Source organism: Gadus morhua, chromosome 11 (assembly GCF_902167405.1).
Source record: "Gadus morhua chromosome 11, gadMor3.0, whole genome shotgun sequence".
In the NCBI taxonomy this organism is placed as follows: domain Eukaryota; kingdom Metazoa; phylum Chordata; class Actinopteri; order Gadiformes; family Gadidae; genus Gadus; species Gadus morhua.
In genome coordinates, this window is record NC_044058.1 from 12,109,921 (window position 1) to 12,136,529 (window position 26,609).

At 43.7% G+C, this 26,609-nt stretch overlaps 2 protein-coding genes across 5 annotated transcripts; one reads left to right on the forward strand and one right to left on the reverse strand.

The window, feature by feature from the left end:
- The first annotated feature begins 9,333 nt into the window (after nucleotides 1-9,333).
- Nucleotides 9,334-23,214, forward strand: tmod4 (tropomodulin 4 (muscle)). 4 transcript variants are annotated; one of them, XM_030371622.1, is made up of 11 exons: nucleotides 9,384-9,503; nucleotides 10,367-10,444; nucleotides 14,986-15,190; nucleotides 15,449-15,605; nucleotides 16,962-17,081; nucleotides 20,071-20,163; nucleotides 20,403-20,533; nucleotides 21,276-21,383; nucleotides 21,539-21,682; nucleotides 22,361-22,505; nucleotides 22,749-22,771. In XM_030371622.1, exons 3-11 carry the CDS (start codon nucleotides 15,089-15,091, stop codon nucleotides 22,769-22,771), a joined length of 1,023 nt encoding a protein of 340 aa, XP_030227482.1. In that variant the 5' UTR covers nucleotides 9,384-9,503; nucleotides 10,367-10,444; nucleotides 14,986-15,088. The 4 variants fall into 4 exon arrangements, with proteins under 4 accessions (XP_030227480.1, XP_030227481.1, XP_030227482.1 ...); XM_030371623.1 differs by having other exon boundaries at nucleotides 14,989-15,190; XM_030371620.1 differs by lacking the exon at nucleotides 10,367-10,444 and having other exon boundaries at nucleotides 9,334-9,503; nucleotides 14,989-15,190.
- A 793-nt stretch (nucleotides 23,215-24,007) lies between these two features.
- scnm1 (sodium channel modifier 1) lies at nucleotides 24,008-26,591 on the reverse strand. The gene is made up of 8 exons (XM_030371625.1): nucleotides 26,425-26,591; nucleotides 26,244-26,314; nucleotides 26,063-26,151; nucleotides 25,746-25,852; nucleotides 25,532-25,632; nucleotides 25,283-25,416; nucleotides 25,071-25,185; nucleotides 24,008-24,923 (listed from the first exon to the last, which is right to left on the reverse strand). The coding sequence occupies exons 1-8, from the start codon at nucleotides 26,473-26,475 to the stop codon at nucleotides 24,803-24,805; spliced, it is 789 nt and encodes a 262-aa protein (XP_030227485.1). The 5' UTR covers nucleotides 26,476-26,591; the 3' UTR covers nucleotides 24,008-24,802.
- Nucleotides 26,592-26,609: the final 18 nt, after the last annotated feature.

Below are 26,609 nucleotides of genomic sequence, written 5' to 3' on the forward strand. Positions count from 1 at the left end.
TGAGACTTTCTAGCGAGTCCTTTGTTTCCTCCCCACCTTTACTTTAATTCTTTGGCTGCTATATGCTCTGCAGACTTGTTTGATCCAGTGGTTTTTGTTTGTATTTCGCCACACAGGGTTGTATCTGATCTTTTGTATTATACTGTCTTACTTTGATGTCTGTGCCCATCTCGCCCCTAGGACTCAATCATGCATTCATCCTCATGTCATGTCTTTCATTTTTGATTCAAAATGCAGATGCTCCCGGGAGAGATACCCCCCAGCATCAAATCAACACATTCTCTTCAACAGGACGGTTGATCACCAATGTGGTCCCCCCCCCCCCCCCCCCCCCCCGTCCCCCCCGTCTGGTTTCTCTTTCGTTCTGAGTAACACCAGTCTTAATTCTATTTAACCGCTCCAACACATGACGCCACATGTTATTCTCACCAAAACTAACTGAATAGAAAGCAAATGTATAAGGGGAATTATCTGCCGTCTGGGAATTCTCAAAAATTCTCGTTTTTCGTCCAAAACCCCCCCCCCCCCAATCGGGGATCTGCTCATAATGGTTGTTTGGGAGAACAGACTGCATTTTAAGGCTGAGCGGGGTTGGGGGGGCAGGATCTGTTGGTCTTCCCCTCCCCCAAGGCTGCGTGTGTGGCATGCTCCTTGGATGCCCGCCCTGTAACTATTCTCTTTGGAAGAACAAGGACCCCCAGTCTGGCTTGTTTTCCACATTCCGCAGCCCTGACATCAGCCGAACTGCGGAAAGCCCACCCCCTCCCCGCCACCAGCAGGGCTGTGTGCGGGAAGAGGCCCCCCACAACACCTTCTTGACCCTCGAAAGTCTGTCTGGCGGCCCACTGACAGACAAAAAATTAAAACAACAGCCTTGAACTCAGAGAGGGCTCCTCGACATTCAATCAAAGGGATGCTTTACATACCACATGTTGTTTTGCAGTATAAATCAGGACGCCGACACTCTGGGTACCCTAAGAAGGATTATCCCCCCAGCCCCCTAGTCCCTCCCACCCACCGCCACTCACACCCGTAGACAGCCCATATGGAAATCTAGGTCACCATATTTAATGTAAGCACTTATCGGACGCGTTTGGGGCAAAACAAAAATATGACTAGTGCATGTCGTAGCAACCGTAGTAGGCTGCCTGTAATAACCTAGCCTCATTCCAGGACATGTTGTCCCAGGGCAGAGCCGTGGCGGGGTACGGCTGTGAGTCAACGAACGGCCTTGGCTGTAGATCACGTTTCCCAAGACAGGGGGTTGCGGGGGAGGAGAAGCGTGGGAGGAGGAGACATCAAAAGCAGAGGGGAAATTTGATCCTACGTCACCCCCTCCCTCCATCGTTCCCTCTCTTTCGTTCTCTCGCTCTCTTATACAAAGCCGACTGGGGGGTTCAGAGACAAAGGAAATGCGATCGTAGTTATCTGACCGCAAAGGCCACGGCCGCACATACTTCTCTCCCCGGTCGCTCCACCCCCCTTCTCTCCCCGTCTGGCTCCATTCAGCTTTCTGTCCATTCAGCTTATTGTGGCAGAGGGGGAACTCAACGGTCGGGAACCAATGGAGGCACCAACAACGGTTACTTATTGTGGTGTACAGTTCCTCTTGAGTTCCACCCCCTGCTGTGTGTGTTTGTGTCCATAATTTTTAATGATTCATTTACAGGATATTTCAACACTTTCTGTGTGTAGATGAGGTTTGTTCACTAAGAGGTGTTCACAAAATGGTGTCCTGTGTATCCTAGTCTGTTTCCGGTTCTACACACACACACAAACACAAACCTACACACGCAAAAACACATACTGTGCATACATACAGGCATATGGGTATCTGGGTGTGTTTTTGTAAGTACTAATACATCACCATCACCATCACCAGAAATACCCAGCTGACACCTGGATGTTTTCAAGATGATGAACTGATCAGCTCCTCGTCCCACCCAGATACCTGAGAGAGGACCGGCCTTGGCAGAGGCATCGTGAGGTATTCCAATTATCAACATAGCTGTCACGACAAGCTTCAATGTTAAGTCACCTGCTTAGGTCACTTAAGTCAGGTTTTGTTTTCCTTCCCCTGCCTTTCCACTAGGGGTTACTGTCCTTGGTGTCGAATTACATCAAAAAGGTTGTGGTGGTGGGCTTTGCATGGATGAATAGCTTCAGACATGCTATAAATATTTTAAAAGGCCACCAAACACTGCTCCGCCTGTCTGCCAAGCCTGCGATTGTGTGGAGTCTTACCTTGTTTCCTGCTTCGTTAAGGTGACATTCTATGGAAGAGGAAAGTATTTCAGAAAGTAGATAGTAGTTTAAATGGTGTGCTCCTGAATCCTCGAACGCCAGACTTCCGAGACGAAAGTCGAAGATCTCCCAGCTTTCTTGCGGCATTTCTCGAAGGCACGCCCCCTTTTTGTCTTCATCTTTCGAAAATCTGAGAGTACACCGAAAGCAGTGATGACGCTCACAACAAAATGGCTGCGCCCGTGAAGAGATTCCATTTTTTTGTATTTGTACCATGTAGGTCATTGTAATGTCGAGCATTATAAATGCTCTTACACACTTGATTACATTGCTAATTTATTACGGTCACCAATTTATACATTGCATGGTCTTGCTGTGCGTGCAATACAATGTAAAGTTGTGTTTGTTTTCAGGCTGGTTTGCTAAAGAGGCTAATGTAGCTAACAATAAACAACGACTAGCCAATTTCATGCCACAATCACAAAGACGAACAGGAACGTTATGAATATTCCGACACCGTCGGACGTGCAACTCGGAAGGCTGGCGTCCGAGGATTCAGGAACACACCAAAAGCTTTCAGATGTGGATTTTAACAGTGTATTTTGCACCGTGGCCTGTCCACACGATGATTTGAAACCCTTAAACAAACTGTTTTACTGTAAGCTGGTGCTGTTCGAGTTTGTCCGAATAGATGCAATATTTCTGCCGGCATGTGCGGGGCGGCGCAAGCGACCTAACCTGGCTTGTGCGGATTTCGTGTTAGGCCTATTCTACCCGCAAATTCGTCATTTGTTTGCTTGATTTTTTCCCGAAACAATAAAATAATTACAAATCATGGTGCTTAATGGTACTGAACATACATGACTCGATTTAAGATTTGCCAAAAAGTTATATTATTATTATTTGCTTTCAGGTTGAGTCGATAAAAAGACGTGAATAGACGCAGTTTTTCCGCTGGAAAAACCTGTGTCAAATGAATGAATGGTGTGGTGCAAAAACCTGGTTTGAGCAGATTTTGCGTGAGTTTAGAATTAGAGTTTAGAAAGTAGAGAATTTTGTTTTATTCTTTGTCAGCCTATCAGCGTTCACTCGCTGAAGTCCAGATTGAACGGCCACATGAAGGAGAAAATGATTGTTAATATCTATATAATATTATATAATATCACGTCCAAAAGCTGTATGCGCCTCTCCATGACAACTGCAGGGTTTTCCAATGTCTGTACTTCAACAACAATGGCTCTTAGTGGTGTTTATCTCAGCCAGGTTTGAGAAAAATTGGGGAAAAAAACATTGGAGCCCCTCCTCCCACACTCGCACGATCAAACTCATGCGAACACGCAATCACACTTTTGGTGTGAGGCTATTAAGGCTGAATAGTCCATCTTTCTTTTTTCGCAGGTTTGATTAATGTTGGAAAATGTTTTTTTCACTTTTGCACACACTTGTAGCGAATTAAAATGCTATAACGCCTTGTGTGTGTACGGTCCCATTCAGCTCCATGATTTGAAAAAATCATGGAAAATCAATATTATACCTTCTTGACATTCACAATTATCTTTTAAGTGAAACACATACAATTCTATATATTAATATGTTAAAATACACATAAAATCTGTTACATAACTTATTACACCATATTCATATATTATACAAGCAAAAGTAATTGATGTCATTTTAGCATGACCTGGAAATTCGACGATAGGATAATATAGCTGGTTTACCAGGTTGACCTTTGCACCAAACTATATTTTACGACCGGATGTTATTGATAATCCTCCCAGCCACTCCTCATTATATTCTATCTAATCTAACACAACCGTTTGAACCGTTTTTCACTCAACAGAACTGTGTTATAATTCCGGTCCTGAATGTAACTTATAGCTGTTTAATAAACATGCTGTAAATTAGCATGCACTAGGAATAGGTACATTAAAAACGCAATATAGCCACACCTTGAGCTCATGCTTTGTGTTTAATCGTGAATAATGTGTGCAATGTGCATACACCTTAATGTTAACAAACTGTCTTTACCATATCATGGTAAACAAAGACATGAAGCTGAAGCAATAATGGAGCAACAGATTGCACTTTGTGAGTGGCGACATTAGTTTGGTTCCATGCCCAGTGTTAGGCTGCAGCAATTGAAAAGAGCCCAATGCTGGCATGGGAATCGAAACAACAAAGACCCGGACATGTGTTTGCTCCAAAACAACCAATATTCTCCTCCCATGATAGGATATTCTGTACACAAACAAAAAGCGGGGTTAATTCTTTGGTAGACAAAGGCCTTCTGTATGCCCAGTCCTTCTAGAGCGGTCTGCCGCCACAGCGACCCCTGTTGTTGGTTAATGAAATAAGTAAAGTAGGTAATTTCCCGATTATTTTTCCAGTATGCGTTTCTGGTTCCTCTTTGGGGGACTACTAGAGGCACCAACGGAAAGTAAACAATTGACGATGACTAAGTCAGAGTCAGAATAGCTATGCTTCTGCTTCTCCTCTGGAAATTTGAACAAAGTATCATTATGACCGAGAGGAGCATAGGTGGGGTTTCACCACTGGGCGTGGGTATTTGAATGTGTTTTGGTTTGAATCAAGGGAGAGCCAGGCTGCATTCCAGATCGCATCCTTTTTTGCTTTTTACTTGTACTGCGTACTGCAGCTAGCCTTACACGTACTGTTGCAAACAGTATGTATTAAATAGGGTCATAGGCCTACATACTACAGGTGATTTGACCGATAAAAACACTGTAGTGCCACCCACGTGTCTTCTGGTGCAAAGATACAGACGTGGGTTAGAATAGCCAAAAAGCATGCTGGCTTGCACACTACGAAATACAACCAGATGTAGAACAATATCCCGGTATTTTATGGAATACTGCATTTTCCATACTTCATGCTATGCATACATGCTAAACCTTATTACTGGCATACTATATTATTATGGTAGCATTTGTTTTGGGACGCAGGCAGGGCCAGGCTTTCCTCATATCCGCCTTCTCTTTCGTCTCTCAGACACGCCCACAGACCAAACACTTCCTCCTCCGGTCAACCTATGGAGTATTATTATTTTGTATTATTTTGTCCCATAAAGATAAGCTACAGAAAAATATTATAACAAAATAAACTACAGACCGATACCTCCATGAGTCAATGGAGTCGTAGGAGTTAAACATTTGAGACATAGGCGATACCATCAACAGAATGTAGACGGGCAACATAATATATGGGGAAAGCGATAAATTCGTTCTCAGAAAATAAACATGTAGGCCTACAGGCCGAGGTTAACAGTTATTCAAAGTATACGTATATTAAGGGATATAAATTGTAGGCCTATGTTAAGTAGGACAAGGCCAAGTCCTCCCTTTATAGTTTGAAGAGGCATAAACTGAAACCAGATGCAAATATACATTTTACATTCTATTATAACACCTTGTCGATTTAATTATATATTTTTTAAATAGACCATACGTATTAAGGGAAATATATCAATCCCAGTTTTAAAACAATGTAAATTATTCTACATCCCTGCATTGCGAGAAGAACATTTATAACAATGAATGTAATTTTGCCTACAGGTCAGTTGTGATATAGGCCTACTATTTAATTCATACACCAATTTCAGAATTGTGCCCTACTCTGAAATCATAGGAAATAGAGTTTACAACCTGAACGCAACAATTTCATAAGACGTAGGTCTACGAAGCGCTTATAATTCGTTATTCATGACTACATGCTGCCATCTTCTGGTAGAAAAGCTTATAACCCTAACCCTGACTCACCCAGGTTGGAAAACTGATATGTAAAACAGGAGCGCAATCGAAAAACATAAGGGGCTTTTCATAGAAAAATATGTTATGTGTGTCCATGAGCCAAGTGAATTCTAATTGGTGTTACTAGGAGCAGGTAGGCCCCCAATGTCATCAATTAACTTAGTCACTTTGAATAAAAGGGTATTGCGACTAAACTAAATGATAAATATGATTAAAGGATTTTGAACATGTTAGGACAGGACATTGAGAAAGTGACTATAAGGTGTGTGTGTGTGTGTGTGTGTGTATATATATATATATATATATATATATATATATATATATATATATATATATATATATATATATACACACACACACACACACACACACACACACACACACACACACACACACACACACACACACACACACACACACACACACACACACACACACACACACACACACACACACACACACATATATATACATATATATATATATACAGGCCTATGAGCTGCCACACTCTGGGTAAAAATAAGACTATCAGGTGGGATGAAACAGCTATGAAAGGCCTATATATAAGTACTATCGTATCAATTATATAACCAACAATAAAAAAAATATATATATATTAGGTGATTTTAATAAAGCTGACTGATGCCTGTGTGGAAGTTGTTCCCTCTCTGAGAACACAGTTGAGCTATATTTTTAAAATACTGGGCACAGAGCGTTTAAAATGGCTACTGCAGTTCAACTTCACAATATCGGAACGAATAGTCTCCACAGGGCCATCCTCGTCCCCAGACTCGAGGGTCATGCGGGTTGTGCAACATCATCCTTTGATACAAGCTCAATTATTTTAATTGTGATAGTGACAAGCAAAACTCTGTCCTACATTGTCATGCCTCATTCACACTAGTGATGTTTGATTCATGAACAATTCAATCAAAATATATATTGTGCGATCCGGTACGTACGATCCTCATCGGCGAGGGGATTGTTCATTTCGTTCATTCGTTCTTCGATTTACACATGCAGAAATGAATGATCCACCTTGAAAAGATTTGTTAACTTGACTGAACGAGATCCAAAGATCCGATTCCATAGAAAAAAATATATGAATCTCGCTGAACTAATTCAAACTGCAAGCAAAGGTGGTCCAAATCTTAGGGGGCAAATGGGGCAACAAATACTTGCTTATATGCGCCTCAGATCCAATTTATCATAGCAGTGTGAACATATATTAGATCAAATATTATCTTAATGTGATTCTAAATCCGATACAGGTCTGATTCTTTGCAATGCAAACTCAGTTTTAACATTCATATCGGAATTCATTGGACTTTTACATCACTCTCGATCGACATTCAGCGCATTCTGCTGGCGAAAGTCACTCGGTGAATAGAAACATCATAGACCTGGAGGTCAGTGGAGGGACGGTGAACATTAATGATAAACCTGCGGTACATTTCCTTAAAACTTTGCACAATATTCAAACCATCTTGCTTGTAGGCTTCTCTCATAGTATGGAAGCCGTGAAACTTCGAATAATCAAAGGCTACATTGAAGTTCAATTCATAACAAAGTCAGACTCATTGTAGTCTAAAATAATTACAAGGGAATATCTTGCCTATTGATGATACACTGACTTATAATGCTTATCACTGTTCTTTGCAATTAAGAATTCGGAGGGTAGCACTCCATTTTACACGCCCACAAATGTCAGGGTAAGTAGGTGACAAACCAAAACACATGAATTTTTATTTCAAATCTCAAAAGCACAACGAATGTTACTTTAAATACATGTCGAGGAGATAGGGTTATAAAATATATAATTTAGAGTTAGTGTTCATTGTTGCAGGTGTTTCACATGGATGGTTCCTGACACTGTGTCACTGGTTTAAGTGTTCTTCATTGGGATGGCCTGCAGGAAGAAGCTGTTCTTACGTCTGGTTGTTTTGGCGTACAGTGCTCTATAGCGCAAACCAGACGGGAGAAGTTGGAACCGGTTGTGTCCAGGTTATGATGGGTCTGCAGTGTTGATTCCTGCACGTTTCCTGACTCTGGACACGTACAAGTCCTGAATGGAGGGCAGGATGGCACAGATGAATGCAGTCCTGAATGCAGGGAAAGTTTGTTGTATCTGTTCCGGTCCTGATTGGTGGCTGACCCAAACCAGACAGTGATGGAAGTGCAGAGAACAGACTGGATGATTCCAGTGTAAAACTAGATCAGCAGTTCCAGAGGCAAGTTGAACCTCCTGAGCTGGCGCAGGAATTACATCCTCTGCTAGGCTTGTTTGATGATTGTGTTACACTATGTTGTTTTGTGTCCACTCTATGTCCTGGGAGATTGTGGATCCCAGAAAGCTGAAGGATTCCACCGGAGACACAGTGCTGTTGAGTATGGTAAGGGGGGGATCCCCCATGCATATTGACAAGGGTGACTATGACATAGGATACGCCATTGTGATTGGTTAAACTGAGCCATTCGCAGGCTAGAGGTGCCAAAAATCCACATTGATGTGATAAAAATCAATTAATGTTGCTTTTTGCTCAAATTAATTGCAGCCTATATATGTACGTAGGTGATTGCGCAACGAACAATCTCGCTCTGACCTATAGTTTAAAATTGATGGGCTAAATAACTAAATATAATTCATAAATCTATCAAGGAACCTCATCACTTCAAACTTTGCCCCTCGATACTTTTGGAGACCATGACATCTTTTGGAAGTAGTTCACCATAGTTAATGGATTGCCACTAGGTGTCACCTCTGCGTAGTTTATTCTTAGTAATCCCTCCACACACACACACACACACACACACACACACACACACACACACACACACACACACACACACACACACACACACACACACACACACACACACACACACACACACACACACACACACACACACACCCACTCTCTCCCTCTCACACTTCTTTTTAAGTTGGATGTCTAATGGCTTTCGTTCACTCAGCTGCAATATTAAATGCTGACCCCGCCTTTGAAGTGATGCAACAATACAGTGTCAGCACTGCCCAGGCCCCAAAGAGCTTCTGGGGGCCAGAGATATTAGGGGCCGAGGGGGGCAACAAATAGACAGAGTGAGATAGACTGAGTTAGATCACATCAGAGAGAGAGAGAGAGAGAGAGAGAGAGAGAGAGAGAGAGAGAGAGAGAGAGAGAGAGAGAGAGAGAGAGAGAGAGAGGGAGAGGGAGAGGGAGAGGGAGAGAGAGAGAGAGAGAGAGAGAGAGAGAGAGAGAGAGAGAGAGAGAGAGGGAGAGAGAAAGAGAGAGAGAGAGAGAGAGAGAGAGAGAGAGAGAGAGAGAGAGAGAGAGAGAGGTGAGTGGGAGGGAGCAAGGGTAAGGGGTTGTGAGGGGAGGGAAAGAGAGACACCAGCGAAGGGAGAGAGAGAAAAGAGAGAGCCTTTCTTTGGGTTTTTACTGCGGGCTCTGGCTTGCCGCGGGGCTTCAGTACTGCTGCACAGTCAAGGTAGGTGGGAGGCTGCTTCTCTCTCTGACTCCTTCTCTCTCTGTCTCTCGATGTGGGGGTGAGGTGGGGGCTGGTTGACCTATTCTTTAATCTCTCACTCTGGGTTTTTCCTTTGGAGGGTTACTCTTTTGAGCCTGTGTTGTGTGTCCGTGTGTGTCAGCCTTGTCTCTGCACACTGCATGTATGCGTGAATGAACATTGGGGTGACTTTTTCTCTGCAGAAGACTTAAGCTAGTTTAAGCTTGTGTGAGTGTGTGTGTGCTTAAGGTAGTGAATTGATATTTCTCAAACTAAAGTTGACATGGAGATTCTGTAGGCGAGGGTTGGCAATCGCCTGGATTTAAATTACTTGTACTGAGAGGATGGTATCTGACTGGGAGGTGGAAGGGGTTAAGCGGTACTAATAGCTGCCTTCTCTTTGCGGATCATTCCACGCAGAGAGGGCACTGGGACTGTGGTCGGGGACGTTAGAAACGCTATAGGCTAGGGTTAAGTGGAGCACCTGGCAAGGTCGTAGCCCTGGACACAGTTGGGTTATCGGTAGTGGTGGCTGGTTTGGTGCACATAATGTAGAGTAGAGGGTGTAGCCCCTTCATTTAAGGAGCATGTTGCTATTTATGAATTCCTTTCCCCTGATCCTTAACCATATGTTAAACCACCACAAACCTGTACTTCAATCTATATCTTAACCAACGCTGTAACAACAAATCCCTTATCTTAATCCATACCATAACCACAACAAATCCTTACCATAGTGGAAAATATCAGCTAACATCCGCACATTGATTTCAAAAGAGGAAAGTGCTTTATTGCCATTGTATGCAGTCATGATAGGATCGCGTATGCTATGTGCTCTTTTGCAGAATCAGTAGGCTTCAAGGAAATCCTTTTGGCTTGAGTGAAGCCTGAAGACGCTTACGATTGGTTAATCACCCAGAACGGTATTGTCCTATAACCAGTACCTTAACCACAACAATTTCTTACCGTAACCAACAGTTTAACCACAGTAAAAGTCATACTGTACCCAAAACAAGCCCTTGCCTTAACATACCTTACATTTGAACGCATCATTCATGGGAATAACTAAAATGAATTACCTGCTAGATGTAACCATTGAGGTGAATTAAGAAGAAGGAAACATATTTGGGAGAGCGAGGATGTGTTTACATCAAACAGGCTATAGTTACAGTTAACCAATGAATCATATGTGAGCTTATTAGGCAACATTTACAAGAACAATCCAAATGGAAATTAATTCATCACTAGGCCTTGTATAGTATTACAATCAACAGCAAGGCATTTTATAATTAATCACACACGTCCCTATGGGTGTCTTTGTGACGGAAGTTGGAACTAATCCACGGTGGGCTGCTCAGTGGAGAGACATCATTCTTACGCCTTTAAATGTGGCAGAGGCGTCTGCCAGAAGCAGCAAACCAAGCTGAGGAGGATTGACGCTGCTGGAAGTAGTTGACTTGTGAAGCTAAAATTAAGCTGGGGGCTGATTTGGAATTTTACACTTGAGCGGTAAGACGTGGGAGAGGCAACCTCACAAATAGTGAGACTTCGCCAGACCGGCCAATGGAAGTCAAAGGGAAGGGACGGAGCCCCTAGCCTTGGCCCCTGATCCTCGGTCCCGGCTCCTTCAAACCACTCTATAAAGCACACAATTTGAGAAATGCAATTGTAAATGTATTCTTATACACAGATCCTTGACTAGTAGAGTAGTCCCCAGCCCTTATGAAACTTTCTCTTGAATGTTTTTCTAATAGGATCACTGGTAAAAAAGGATCACACCTACAGTGTGTTTGCAGTGAACTCTTGGGCACTTAGGGCCTCAGAAGCCGCGCTAGATGAGTAAGTTTAATCTAGTTGATCTAGATTGAACAGCCTCTCAGGCCAACTGTTATTTTCAGTTAAAAGCACGTTTTTTATACTAACCTGTGGATTACAGACGTCATGTCAAATGTGTTTGGAGAGAAACAAAAGAGATTTATGAGTGTGATTAACTTCAGTAATCTATCATCGGGTATTGAAAGTACCATGTACCACCAGGGAACAAGCAGGCTCATGAAGAGGAGGTTGTTGAAACGTTGAGGGGTGGGGGAAAATGTCCCGACCAGCTGGAAGTGGCAGATGACACCCCCCCCCCCCCCACCCCCCCCCCCCCCCCCCACCTCCCACCTCCGAAGTCCAACCCCTATTTACCCCTCTCTACTCCATTTTGTTTTGGATCCCACCGAAACCCACCAGGGGGTTCTGGCGGCAAATGTATTGTACATTCACAGAGTCCCCAAGGGTTCCAGTGTGGGCCTTTGTTTCCTTCAACAAAGGCTCAACTCAACATCAAGGCTCTAGCAGCCACGACGTCAGGCTAATGATAGAACCCATGGACACCATTCTTATTCATTGTGTTGGGAAATGTTTGCCAGGGCTCATTGTTTATCTGTTGGTCTGTATGTAGTGGACTGAGTTGTCCGTTAATGTATCAATATACTGTACTTGATTGATATATAAATAGTTTTTGGATTATGGCATGGATTGCTACTTTTCTCAAATCCATTTTTTATCTATTCTGATTCTTTTTGATGTTGAACTCTCCCCTCTTTCTGTGATTTTCAGTTCCTTTATCATTAATTACTGGCCCACTAGTGCTCAGTTGTTCTGAACTTTTGGATAACATGTCATGAAACAAACAGCTAGGTATTTATATGTACAATAACCGGGGCTCAAGAGCTCTGGGGCAGTCAGATGACTGGCTGGAGTCCAGGGAATAAAGCCTTTTAAAGAGCCACGCTCCAGCCCTTGGCGATGTCCCTGACCCTGATATATGCTTCAAACACATGTCTGCTCTAATGAAGGTGTTGATTTGGTCGTTTGTGTTTCTTTTGAGGACCTAAATATACAGAACAACAGGGAGCATGTAACAAATATACACAATAGGGAACATCATTAACAAAACAACACATTGAACAAGATTATTCTATAATTTCTAATCCTTTCATTTAGATGGCACCTACAGAGAGAGAGAGACGATAGACGTCTATCGATTGATGGATGGATGCATATAGATGGATAGATACCTGATAGATGCCTATAGATAGATGGATAGATGCCTTTAGATAGATGGATAGAGACCTATAGATTGATGGATACATACCTATAGATAGTTTCCTATAAATAGATACCTATAGATAGATGGATGGATGCATCTAGATAGAAGGATAGATGCCTATAGATCGATTCCTATAGATAGATACCTATAGATAGATGGATAGATTCCTCTGGATGGATTCCTTTAGATAACTGGACAGAGAAAGTTGGATGGTGGATGAGTGTTCCCTCTGTTCTGCGGGTCAGCCACGGTGTCTCTTCAGCTGCTGCAGGCTTGTTTGTGTGTCTGGATTTGCACATTAGAGAGTCACAGTGAAGGGGAGGAGAGGTCAAAGGTCACTCGGTCCCGTGTCTTCCTTCCTTAGCGTTGCTGGTAATGTTTCTGTAACGCTGCTGTGGATGATATTATGATTATGATATCGTGATATTAATAAGCAAGTAGCCTTGGGTTATTTATAAAGCAACTTTCACAGTCAACAAAGTCACTCACAACAGAGAGCCTCACAACAATCGAGTAGTCTACAGAGCAAAGTAAAACCGTATACTGTAAATGTGAGCTTTAAAATGTGAATATATTTGATATTTACATGCATGAGTGTTTGTGTTTGTGTGTGTGTGTGTGTGTGTGTGTGTGCGTGTGTCTGAAATCAAAAACGTTTGTATGATGTAAGGTTAGATTGCACACAGGTGTTTGATTGACAGCAACAGGACTGATTGTCTCTGGACCAGCATGCTGCTGATTGAAGCTACAATGACATCCATTTCAGTCACACTGGAATTACATACAATCTAATACAATGGAGCAGAACAAAGTACACTGATATCCTTAAATATGAAGCTATGTCAGATATGCAACTTTGATATCAGATTACTAATTGAACAACATTGATGCATTGACTACACATTACTAAAACAATAACACTGCACAGTGTTTTTTTTAATGTTAACGATGGAATGACATCATCGGGTGTTATAGTCAACTGTAGTTAATCTCTCTTCATTACAATGGTTATCATGACCTCACCCAACATATTAGTTATTGCGTGATGACACGTAGAAGGCTGAGAGGGGTTTTCCTCCAATGGCCAAGTTGGGATGGAATTTGGACGGGACATGCATATTTTGGTGTTGCATGACTCACTGTGTGACTCAAGCGATATCCCCTGAGGTCTGCATGTTCTACGGTTTCTGGTCTGGTCTCTCTCCCTGGGTTCTGCTTCCATTTGCTTTGTTACTACACAAGACCCCCGGCTGGTGTGTGGGGCGTCCGTGTGTGTGTGTGTGTGTGTGTGTGTGTGTGTGTGTGTGTGTGTGTGTGTGTGTGTGTGTGTGTGTGTGTGTGTGTGTGTGTGTGTGTGTGTGTGTGTGTGTGTGTGTCAGTTGTGGGTGACATTTTTGGGTGGGTCATCTTTCTGCACGAATGTTTGCTGAAGATAAATAAGGAGGGGTACTAACCAACTTCATGCACAGCTCAGACTTCATTACTTACTCATTTACTTCCTTTCCTCCCCTCCTTTCCTATCTCCTCTCCCTTCCTTTCCTCTTTTCCCTCTTCAGTAACTTTAAACCATAACTCATCATGTATGGTGACTAAGAATAGCAGAGAACTTTCGCTTCTTCCATATCTCGTTCCTGGCTTCGAGCTCTCATCGCTCCCTCATCTCTCTAATGCAGTGCACCCGTGGGTGGCACCCAGTTTTCTTCTGTTCCCACTTGAATATACATAAAACATGTTTATATTGATATACATGTAACAAATTACCAATAAACAACTGTATGTGTGCGTGTGTGTGTGTGTGTGTGTGTGTGTGTGTGTGTGTGTGTGTGTGTGTGTGTGTGTGTGTGTGTGTGTGTGTGTGTGTGTGTGTGTGTGCGTGCCTGAATGTGTGCGCTGGTGTCTATGCAGTGATGGATCTAGCAACAGATGTTCCAAGTTTCATTGCAATCAAACAACCTTCTGTTTCCTCTCTCCCTAATCCACCTCTCATCCCCCATCTACTACCTTCTACCCAACTACATCCCTCCTTCCACCCCCATCTCTTCATCCCCTATACACCCATCTCTCTCAACCTTCCCTCCCCCGCTCTTGACGCACCCATCCCTCTCCATCCATCCCTCCAACCCTCCCTCCCCACCCCTCCCTCCCCACCCCTCCCTCCCACCCCTCCCTCTCCATTATTCCTTCCACCCCTCCCTCCCTCCCCACCCCTCCCTCCCCACCCCTCCCTCCCTCCCCACCCCTCCCTCTCCATCCATCCCTCCAACCCTCTCTCCCCACCCCTCTCTCTCCACCCCTCCCTCTCCACCCCTCCCTCCCCAACCCTCCCTCTCCATCCATCTCTCTCAACTCCACCCTCTCCACCCCCAGCAGCCTCTCCTCTTCGCTGGTGTGAGAAGCTGTGTGTGCACGTGCAAGCGTGTGTGTGAGTGTGTGTGTGTGTATGCACATGTAAGCCGGCACTACAGGAACCATGTCGGACCCCAGGGACATAGACGAGGATGCCATCCTCAAAGGCCTCAGCTCTGCAGAGCTGGAACAGCTGGAGTGTGAGCTCCAGGACCTGGACCCCGAGGTAAGGGCCCATAGTGTGGGAGAAAGCTGAGGGAGATAGGGACCAATAGTGGCAGAGAGAGCTTGGGATGTATGGGTCTATAGTCGGGACGGAGCTGCAGGAGGTAGGGGGGCCTATAATGGGGCTGAAGGCTCCAGGAGATGGAGCTCGAGGTAGGGGCCCGTGGGGGGGGGGGGGAGAGCTGAGGGAGATAGGGACCCACAGCAAGAGCCCTACTAAAACGATGAGCTTGACCTTTGACCTCCCTCTGTATCCCAGAATGCCATGCTCCCAGCGGGCTACCGGCAGCGGGACCAGACCAAGAAGACCCCCACGGGGGACTATGACCGCGACGCCCTGCAGGACTACCTGGAGAAGAGCGCCCTGGAGCACGAGGACAGGGAAGACCTGATCCCCTTCACCGGGGAGAAGAAAGGTAGTCTGGACCGCCAGCAGGGCACCACCCTTCAGCCCTGAGGTCCTCCTATTATTATTATGAGTGATCGAAGGTTGATCTTCCGTGTTTAGCAAATTCAGCATTATTTGAGCAAATTAGTGCATTTTACATATACACTCTTTATCAAAATGGCTAACTGGTAACTATGATTACCATATATATGTACTTTCTACATGCTTGAGGCTGACGATAGACCTTTAAACCTATTTAACCTCAGAGTGTGTTTAACCTTGTGTCCCAGACCAGTACCTTCATAGTGTTACCTTTTCTGATAGACTTCCTGTTGAAATTAAGGCTGAATAACGGACAGTACTAGTTTAGAGCTGGTCCCTGCAGTGGACCATTGCACAGGAGGGCAAATGTGTGTGTGTGTGTGTGTGTGTGTGTGTGTGTGTGTGTGTGTGTGTGTGTGTGTGTGTGTGTGTGTGTGTGTGTGTGTGTGTGTGTGTGTGTGTGTGTGTGTGTGTCTGTGAGTGTGTGTGCAGACACATGTTATGTGTGTGTGTGTGTGTGTGTGTGTGTGTGTTTGTTTGTTTGTGTGCGTGTGTGTGTGGGTGAGTGTGTGCGTGCATTCTGGTGTAGAGTCGCTTTTTCCATTACAGCCAGTAAAGAAAACTCCTTTAACTGCCAGAGAGGAGGCTGTTCTCACTTCTCCCCACATTTAATAATCAACACAAATCTGTCAGCTGCAGTACGAAAAGTACTTATTTGCACTAGTATTTATCTATTTATAAGAAAAAGTAACAGTAGCATGAAGCGCTTACGCAGTAAGCAGACGTGAGTCACAATGGAAACAGAATAAAACCTGATAAGCTGTCTTTTACTGGTGTTTTAGGAAACTTGATACGAACAAAGCTTTTACCAAAACAGCAAGGCTGTTGTCTTGTGTTTGAAGGCTAATTAAACAGTCCCCAGACAGAGCAGGGACGGGCCTTCAGGTTGTTTAACCTCAGAAAAACCCAAACTTCTATTAAGTAATGCAGCAGATGCCCTTACCCAAAGCAACTTATAGATACAGATACATTGTACATTGGGGATCGAACACAGTACCTTTATGGCTTGCAGTTTAACACCCTAACCACTAGACTTAACCCTATGCCTCTGATAACCTTTCCAATTACCTGTTTTGTGAATGAACTTCCGAACACAAAAAATACTATACAAATAATATCCATCTGTCACTGTCTAACTCTCTCTCTCTCTCTCTCTCTCTCTCTCTCTCTCTCTCTCTCCCTCTCTCTCTCTCTCTCTCTCTCTCTCTCTCTCTCTCTCTCTCTCTCTCTCTCTCTCTCTCTCTCTCTCTCTCTCTCTGTCTGGTCCGCCATTCTTCTCCAGGGAAGGCGTTTGTTCCCACGGCGACCGGGCAGATCCCCCTAAGCGAGCAGATCACCCTGGAGCCGGAGCTGGAAGAGGCCCTGAAGAACGCCACTGACGCTGAGATGTGCGACATCGCAGGTTAGAGAGCCCCCCCTCCCCACTGTACACAGTTATGTTTTTGTATTAACTGTGTGTTTTTTTCTCTCTCTGCTGCATGAATGTAGTACTGTCCGGTCTATAGTTAGTTTCAAATATTAAATTCAAGCACCTCACCCACGTCTTATTCCTGCAGGTCTTCTCGCTCATTTAGACTTGTGTGCATTTAGACTTGTGTGTATGGCCTTTATATGTCCTCATAATGTAGACAATGATTTTATTATGAAAAAGGGTGATATTGACCCGTCATGATGTCAAGCTTATCTGTCAACCACACCAGGCATTGCTGAAGACACATGTCGTCTCTGCGGTTGTTACGTCATATCTTCTTCCACCTGTAGTTCCATCTGTAGCCCGGACCTGGAAGTGTTAGCTTCCCTCCACTTCTGTCACCACAATAAGGATATTAACGTCCGTACAGTGGTGACCATACTATTCTTTCACTCGGTGTTAGCCTGTCAGCCGGCACACCACCATGCCTCATCCATGTTACCAGCTGGAAAGAATCCGTCCACCAATGCTGTAACAATGCTCCAGTCACGTGGCCCAAGCGATCCAATCAAACAGTGATCCCATAATGACAGGCTGTCAGACAGACTATGAGTGCTATCAAAACAACATGGTGTCTCTGACCCACTTAGTTATGTTGTGCTGTTCCTCCGTTCGTACCACCAGGGTTCGCTCCACATTGTTCAATCCCCCCCTTCCCCCCATCGGTAACCCCCCAAAGCCCACCCACCCTGTGCACTCTAACAGAAACGGCCAGACATGCGATGTGGAGCATGGCATGCTGGGTTTCCGATTCCCCATGCTCAGCAACACAGAAATAAATCCATCTGGAGCCCGGCCACTGAAAAGCAGGAGATGCGTCCGTTGAAGGGGTTGGTGGTGGTGGAGGCGGGGCTTTGAGGGTCGGGGCAGTGCATTGGCAGTTGGGGGTGAATTCTTTATCTGAGCAGGCAAAACAACAGGAGTTCACAGATAGACTGTTTATGTCATGATGTGTTTCAGTTTTAATGGGTTCTGTTTCTCCGATGTTGATTGGGCAGAATTTTTTTAAACTGAATATGAATATTTGGTTTGAATAAGGCTTATGAGTCGCGAGGGCTTTGGAGGGAAGAGGGAAGTGCAGTTTACCTTTCTATGGGTGGTTTACATGATATGCATAACATGACATCTAGCCATGCCAGGGAAGTGCCTTGTCTGATATTATGACCATATGGAAGTAGAAAAGGCCTTTAGCTTTACCAAATGGTTATACAGGAAAGTAGTCAGTCGTGGATGTTGAAATTAGTATTTTCTTTTTTAAAATTATTACCATTCCTTTGTTCCTGGTCTAGTTTGGTAATGGTTGTTGCTTCTTAGTTTATTGCCAATTCACCACACCATGAGAGAACAACAGTTAAACAGTATGTATTTTTTTATTTTACGTTACAAAATAACCACATAGCAAAAACATTTTGACATGATTGTTTAATCAAATGGCATGCAAATTTCTCAAAGGAACCTTGGCAGGCCAGGCCATTATGCTAGGTGGCTAGCTCATTAGCCTGATTTCCTGTAAGATTAGCCTGCCAGTGCGACCACCGTTTTGACCTTGGACAGGGTCCAGATGAGGATTAAGCCTCCATCAGCCTCCGGCAGTCTTTTGTTTGGAGGGCTTTCTGGTGGACACGCTGAACCGTGGATGGGTCTACGATAGTCAAGCTATCTCCGCCTCGCCAGCCTAGCTAACTCCCAGAAGAGACGTTTAGGTCAGGGGAGGGGGGGGGTCGTCACAAACACAGTCTATTTAATTATTTAGTCATTTCGTTCTTCGGACATCGTCGGGTCAGCTCATTAAACGGGAGACCAGAAAAGAGCCCTGAACTACTCCCAGGGCTGTGCGTTGGCAGGGGTGCAACGTTAGCATGTTGACACCCAACCATGCAGCTGTCTCCCTAAGGCTTCCTCGGTGGGTGGTGAGGCGGTGGAGTGGTGGGGTGGAGGAGAGGGGGTGGTGCATGGGTCATGGGGGTGGAGAGTGTCCAAATGAGGACAGGCACTGTTGCCATCTCAAGGTCTAGCCGAGTAACAGCAATATAAAACCAAAACCACCGTTATTTTTACCTCTTCAGTCAAACTATATACGGTTTTACATTACATGTATTTAAGGGTTTTAGGCTTAACCTTCTTATGAATAAAGGCAGAATTAGAAATAGACTAGACTGATTAAATAGATTGAACTGAACCGGATTCATATTTGGAGCCATTGAGACCATAAATATTTCCAGATGCTTGGGGTTTGATCTTGTCAAGTAAAATCGACTATGCCCAGTGCTACCCCACTCCTAAATCTGCAGCCAGACACACAAACACACTTTAATCGTTTATACTAGCTCCAAATTGTCGATTATGGAGCGACAATATCATCCCATGAAACCCTATGCCTTCGCAACATTTCTCAACCACATTCAGTACACATCTTCTACAAGAGTCTGGGCAACTGGGTAGCCTTGATCTAACCTTGAGTAGTTAAAACTACTTCAACATGGTGGAAATACTACTATTGTAATTCTAGTTCTATTGAATTTGATGCTGTGTTGTACTTTCCCTGACAAAGTAAACTTTTGGTTTCTGGTTTCTTATCCATTAATTTGTGATTACATCTTTGAACCGTATCTCAGAGATTGTGTACTTGGCCCACTACAGTTACAGATATCGTTCGATGTTATTGATATTATCTTATATTATCCAAGTGTTTGTTTTTCATTGCATCGGCCAATGAAGGCATTTACAAGAAAGTCACACGATAATGTTTTCGCCTATTTCTTTCTCAACATTTTCCTTGCATAATCCTAACATCGTGATACTTGCATGACAGACATTACAATCGATCATTATGTCCTGATCCTGTTATCCCTCCCCAATGTTACTTGCAACTGTAATCTATCATATATTTATACACAGTGTCCCTTCTGTGTTTCTGCAGCTATCCTTGGAATGTATACCCTGATGAGCAACAAGCAGTACTATGATGCTCTGGGTTGCACGGGGAAGATCGCCAACACGGAGGGCATCAACAGTATGTATTCCTCAAATAACACTCAAGGATGACCCCACATAAATGACATGTTTTGGTAACAAACTAAGAATATGAAACAAAAAGGAAATGGCATTATGAAACTTGAGCTTCGATTTGCCTGAAATTCATTTTATAAAAATTAACACACACTTGGAACCTTTGTAGTTTTCTAATATTGATTGCTTCGATTTTCTCAGCCTCACCTGTTGGTTTGTTTCGGGAAATGTTTTTTTATGTAGGTGTTGTAAAACAAGATCCCTTCAAGATCTTTCCGGAAGAGCCCCCAAACACCACCAACGTGGAGGAGACCGTGGAGAGGATCCACAACAACGACAGTGGTCTGACGGAGGTCAACCTCAACAACATCAAGGTCAGCCCCACAGGAAGGTGTTAGGATGTACTTTGTGGTTTGGGGGCCTCGTTGAGTGGGTTGAAATGACTGAATGGTCGTCTGTTGCTTTTCTGAGCATTCAATACTGTTAAAGGTACTTCAGAGTAATGCAGTAAAGGGCGCAGATCTCATTATTTTATGTCCCCTCCAGAGTATATCACCAACGCATATCAAATGATCTTCTTTAACAGACACACAGCCATTAAAAGTAGCTTTTAATTTACTAATGATTCAGCTTGAGGCAATCACTGTACATATTACCTATTTTACAGAGCCACACATCCCCAAATGCAGCACATCGTATATGCAACGTCTCAGACCGCTGAGCAGAATACATAGGGGGGACATAAACAAAATCTTTAAAAACGTGTTGTGTTTGTATGTGATTTATTTCAAGGGTTGAGTCGGCTTATATATTTTTGAAATTACACAAATGTACAAATCATTTTGTAAGGGGGAGGGGGTTGTAGGACAACAGCATGTCTCACACTGTCCTCAAGGAAGAATACATGGTGGCTATTATTCACTCATTCAGATTCATAAAACTATTTAAAAAAGAATCCCATGGTCACACATGTCTTAGGCTATGCTTTATTCACCATGTTGTGTGTGTGTGTGGGTGCTTGCGTGTGTGTGTGTTTATGTGTGTATTTGTGTGTGTGTGTGTGTGTGTGTGTGTGTGTGTGTGTGTGTGTGTGTGTGTGTGTGTGTGTGAAACCAGGACATTCCCATCCCCACGCTGAAGGAGGTGTTTGAGGCCATGAAGGGAAACTCTTACGTTGAGATCCTGAGCATCGCAGCCACACGGAGCAACGACCCCGTCGCCTTCGTCAGTACTGTCGAATTTCTCATCAATTAGTGTCATTACCTATTTATTGCGGTACAACATTACATTTGGTTATAATAACATAGGATGGCAGCATTGTATCCCTTATTACATTTTATTAATGTGTTTGTGTGGTATATAAATGTCTCTGTGTGCAGGCATGTGCGGAGATGCTGCAGGAGAACACCAGTCTCCAGAGTCTTAACATTGAGTCTAACTTCATCACCGCAGAGGGCATGAAGGCTGTAGTCAAGGCCATGGCCAGCAACGCCACGCTGGTGGAGCTCAAGATCGACAACCAGGTCGAACACAAATATAGATTCACCTTTATTCATATACAGCTCATACACAGTATGATAATGTCATTATTTGATTTTACACTTCTTTATTTGAAAGGGACAGTGCACATTAATAAACATGAGCACCAGAGTTCAACATGAAAATGTGCCAGATTTAGCCATGCAGGCAAATTTTCATCTGATGTAAAGCAGCAGTTTTAAGTTACTGGCACACTGCCCCAATGAACACCCAAGCTGATGTTGGTGTTTTTCTGGCAGTGTGCATGCACCTGGAACATTTCCACTGTGTCGTGTTATCATGGTAAAACTATGCAGCGCATCCTTTTATCCGAAGCGACTTGCAGTGAATGCCATTAATAAACAGGTAGGGCGGTTAGAGCATAATGTTCATGGGCGCCTACAGGCAGACTGAGGTCATTGGGGGTTCTCATGGCCCCCAGAGCAGAATCAAATTAACATTGGCCAAGAATGCACCATGCTGTAGTCTGATTAACTGGAAGCAGTGCTGACATTGAGTTGGCCCAGTTCAAATAAGCAGCAGGCAATGTCTTGTTCAACCAACGAAAAACTTTGTTTTATTCTCAACCCGACTTGTTAGTCGCTTTGTATAAAAGTGTTGGCGAAAAGACTCAATGTAAAACAAACGTTACCGTGGCCTTACCCTGAGTCACCCGCCTACAGAGGCACACCCTGGGAGACTCGGTGGAGATGGAGATCGCCGCCATGCTGGAGAACAACTCCAGCATCCTGAAGTTCGGCTACCACTTCACCCAGCAGGGGCCCCGGGCCCGGGCCGCCATGGCCGTCACCAGGAACAACGATATGCGTCAGTATCTCAGTATATCAAATGAATCTAATAACTATTACCCATCTTCTCATCAATAATGGATGTGTTGTAAACACTGAGTGGAGTGCTTTAATATTTAAATTGCTTTTCGGACCGTAAACACACATCATCATGTTGTCATAACTTCAGTGGTTCCCAGCACTACTTTGTTTGTCCGTGAGCATCGCATCATTTATACCGCTGTGGAAGAGATAAATATATTTCTCTTTTTTTTCCTAATAGTTCGCCAACAGAGGCTGAGATGAGCTTGAAGAAAGAAGTGAACACGAGAAACAAACATCCTGTTTTCTGTTGATCGATTTTGCATCCCCTCGGTGCCAACAATTGTCTGCAAAAAAAGAACAAGGTGGATTGCCATCAACTCCCCTAGTGCTGGCTCTGTCAGCGTAGTGATGGGTTTTCACAGTGGTTTAACAAATCATGCATGGTGAATACTCACATCCATGTCAATGTCAAAGCCATTTCATTTCATTAACTTCAGCCTGCTGTTCTTGTAGCCTGTTGACTTCATCATAAAAGCATGTATAGGTCACAAGCAAAATGTCAAGTGTCTTTCTTTTGCTTTTAGGGTGTGCGTTTGGCCCAAACATCCTCCCAAACCAGTGAACCCTCCATTTATGATTACGTGGTGCTAGAGGATGATAAGCATTTGTAAATACTTTAAATAAAAAACGTTTAAATAATGCCATAGGTGGTCATAAAAGAGTGCTGTCATTTCTAAATGTTGTAACGTGCCAAATGTCACAAATTTTAGTAGGCGCCATTTGATGTTCCCAACATAAAATGAGACTTAATTTGACTTCTTAGTCACCAAACCATTTAGAGGACAAAACTAAACTAAAGAGAATACCAATCATTGTATGAAATGTATATTGAAACTATGAAACATGTTTAAATCCTCATTGATGATCCCCAAAAGCCTTCTTTTTTTTTCTCTAATCCTTTAAAAAGTATTTTCTTGGGTTTCTAACTGTCCCCCAATGAGCACCTGACCTATTTATACCCTTGTTTTCAACCAGCAAAAACCTCCTTGTTCAGCGGTAGGGAATGTAACTCGGCCTTCTGGGCTTGGGTTACCCTGCTCCAAATAGACCTCCAGTCCACACTTCAAGGTTTGCAGGGGCTAGTGGGAGTGAACCCAAGTGTGCTCAAGGAACTTTTTGGGGCCTTCCGAAACGGCATGGAGCAGCTGCTGAGCTCGGAGGGGCTTCCGTCTCTCCATCCTGCACTGGGGGGGGGGGGGGGGGGGGAGAGGGTCGTTCCGTTCCAAAGTATGTGATTTTGCACTAGATTTGTTGTCAAGCGTGTTCAACTTCAATCTTGGACCTTAATCGCATGGCTGGCTTCATGTCAACTTTGAAAAGACCACATGTATAAAAAACAAAGCAAACACAGTTCTCTCAAAAGGTCATTTGATGTAGGGCTTCCTGGGCCGCACGTCGTCTGCCACAGTGGCATTTGTCACAGAAAACAGTCGTGTAATGACTTAAGGGTCAGTATTGCCATGCGGCACTCTATTTCTGGCCATTTATTTGTTCCACTGTAAAACACATCCGTATTTTTGGACTGTAATGCTGAGCAGAATTATTTACTGAATGGCAGACCAACTTGTGCCCCTGTGCAGCTCTGGGTTGATTAAATTGGGTAGAACCGGTACATTGATCTTGTAAAGGACAAGTGCGGTGTTAAAGGCCCTCATGCAAGACTCAAATCTGGAACGAGCACTTACCAGCAACTAATAAATAAGCCAAAGAACATCAGACACAGTGAACATCAAAGGATGAGCCGAGGTTTTTAAATGAATGTTCTTAGGAATATGGGATATTGTCAATAGATCCTTCCCAGCAGGATTAGCACCAATATCACTCTATTCTCTTGGTCAACAGCTGGTTGGTGATTGAAAAGTCCCTCCAGTGACGTGGGTGCAGGTTCTTCAAATGTTGACATCTCTGATGTTGACTTGAAGTGCATGTTAAAAAATAGACCTGTTTTCTAAGTTTTTCCCCTAACTGGCTCACAGAGCCTGGGTATGGTTTACCAAGGACAAAGGTAAGTGTTCCTAGTCTTCATTTTCAGTGTCAATACTTTGAAATGATTGAGAGGTAATGCGGGACATTCCCATTTGCACAGTGAGTTTTGAAAGATAACATTAGCGGTAACAGAAACATTATTGTTATTAGTTTGAATTGATGTATGGACAGCACTACATTCTGTCTGCCAAGGACTGCAATTCCAAGTGTCCACATGCCTGTCCAGTGGACTTGCATAGACCCATCTTAGTCTTCCTCATCCCCCGGAGGAGAAGGAGCCGAAGGAGGGGGCTCGTCAGAGTCAGAGTCAAACTCTACATTTTCATCCTTCACCCACTGGCCACTTCGGTCTTGCAGCCACCCATCGCTAAAAACAAATAAAACAAAAACAAAGGGTGAACAGAAAGATTGTGTTATACTGACATCTGGTGAACAGAAAGATTGTGTTATAGTGACATCTAGTGGTGAGTTTTCACAAGAACAATAACAACACATTTAATGAGGAAACCCGTACCTTTTCATTTGGAGGTAGTGCTCCAGTTCTCTCCTCCTCTCGGCTGTCACAGCCTCCGACGCAATTGCTTTATGTTCCTTTTTACCTCGAAGAGGCTTTGAGTTGCTGACTTTGCCTAATAAAGGGCCCAAACACAAGGACACCTTTAATTAAACTCAGGGTAGGGTCTTTGGCTTGCGTGAACATGCACTCTTCTCACACTCTTGATATACCTGCCGGGTAGCTACTGGGGGAACTTGCTGCTGGTGCTTCCTTTGAACCTATGGTCCTTTCACACACCTCAAGTGGTGCCGAGCCTGATGGTGCCAGGGGATCAGCTGGGTCTGAACCGATTCCCTTTTCTGTGCTAAAAAAACAGCCTTCTCTTTAGATTACTTTTCAAACCAGGAGCGATACTTTCAAAAGGTGACCTGATGTACTAACCCAAATGGTGATATAGGGTCGAAATAAAATCCACTCACCTGAGCTTTTTGTGACGACTATTGTATGGAACAGTCTTGAGCAAGGCATGATGGGTTATTTTCCTTGTTTGTACCAATAGCGGGGCTGAACTGGAGGGCTCCTGAAATCACAAACGCTTTAAGCTGGATAGGTTTTTATATAGATGGTTGGGGAGAGAATAGCAGCATCTTAGGGGAGCAATAATGCAACATGATGTATGCTAGTTATTCTCACCTGTCGTTCATTCTGTCTGTCTTCTTCCTCTTGCACATAGTTTGAATGTTGCCTCTTTGTAATTTCACGTTTAAGCTGGGATTTCTTGCCATAGTACCATTTCATCCCTATGTGTACACGTTGGGAGAATGCAGGCTGTATTTCAAATACACACGTTTACTTTACACATTTGAATGGCTCATAATGTGTACATTGGAACTGGTATTAATTCGAGATCATATCCCTATACAAATATGATAATATTGACTTGAGCCAAAGCTAATTTGTGAGTCTCCCTGAGTACAAGACATCTGCTCTGTTGAGGAAGAGCTCCTTACCGTCTAGGTGCCTCTTCCCCTTTCTGTGGACTGTGAGCATGTCGATAGTGTCGAAAATAGGGCGGCTGGTACACACAAGGCAGGTATATCTGAAAAAGCAAAACAAACATAAACTACTCAATTACACAATGAATCAAAAAAACTCGGCGTCCTGAGGTCATAGTGAAATGTGTTTCGTTACCTTCCGTTCCTCATCAGATCGGCTTCGTCCTCTGGGATAAAGTGTGCTAGAAGATCTGCAACACGCCGTTTCTGGAACAGAATGCCAGTTTGTAGAAAACTACTTCATAATCATCACAGCTGGATATACCGTGGGGAATGAAGGGCGATGTACGTTCACAATGATACAACATGCTACTTACCTTTAAAACATTTAATTGACTCGGGTCATTGCCCTCCCTCTTAAAGGACATTTCTATCCGTAAAATAAGTCTGACGAACAAGGCAGTACAGGTCAATTACTATCTTTAATATTGGTAATGCTCAGAAGCATGAACACGACCAGAGGTTTCATTTAAGTGGATTACTTCCTGACTTAAAGCGAGGC

Coding starts and splice junctions, on each gene's coding strand:
- tmod4 (XM_030371620.1), top strand. CDS start 15,089: ATGTCGGACCCCAGGGACATAGACGAGGATGCCATCCTCAAAGGCCTC. Junction 15,606..16,961: donor CTTCACCGGGGAGAAGAAAG/GTAGTCTGGACC, acceptor ATTCTTCTCCAG/GGAAGGCGTTTGTTCCCACG. Junction 21,384..21,538: donor GCAACGACCCCGTCGCCTTC/GTCAGTACTGTC, acceptor CTCTGTGTGCAG/GCATGTGCGGAGATGCTGCA.
- scnm1 (XM_030371625.1), bottom strand. CDS start 26,475: ATGTCCTTTAAGAGGGAGGGCAATGACCCGAGTCAATTAAATGTTTTA. Junction 25,417..25,531: donor AGTCGTCACAAAAAGCTCAG/GTGAGTGGATTT, acceptor CTGTTTTTTTAG/CACAGAAAAGGGAATCGGTT. Junction 25,186..25,282: donor CCCCAGTAGCTACCCGGCAG/GTATATCAAGAG, acceptor GCCCTTTATTAG/GCAAAGTCAGCAACTCAAAG.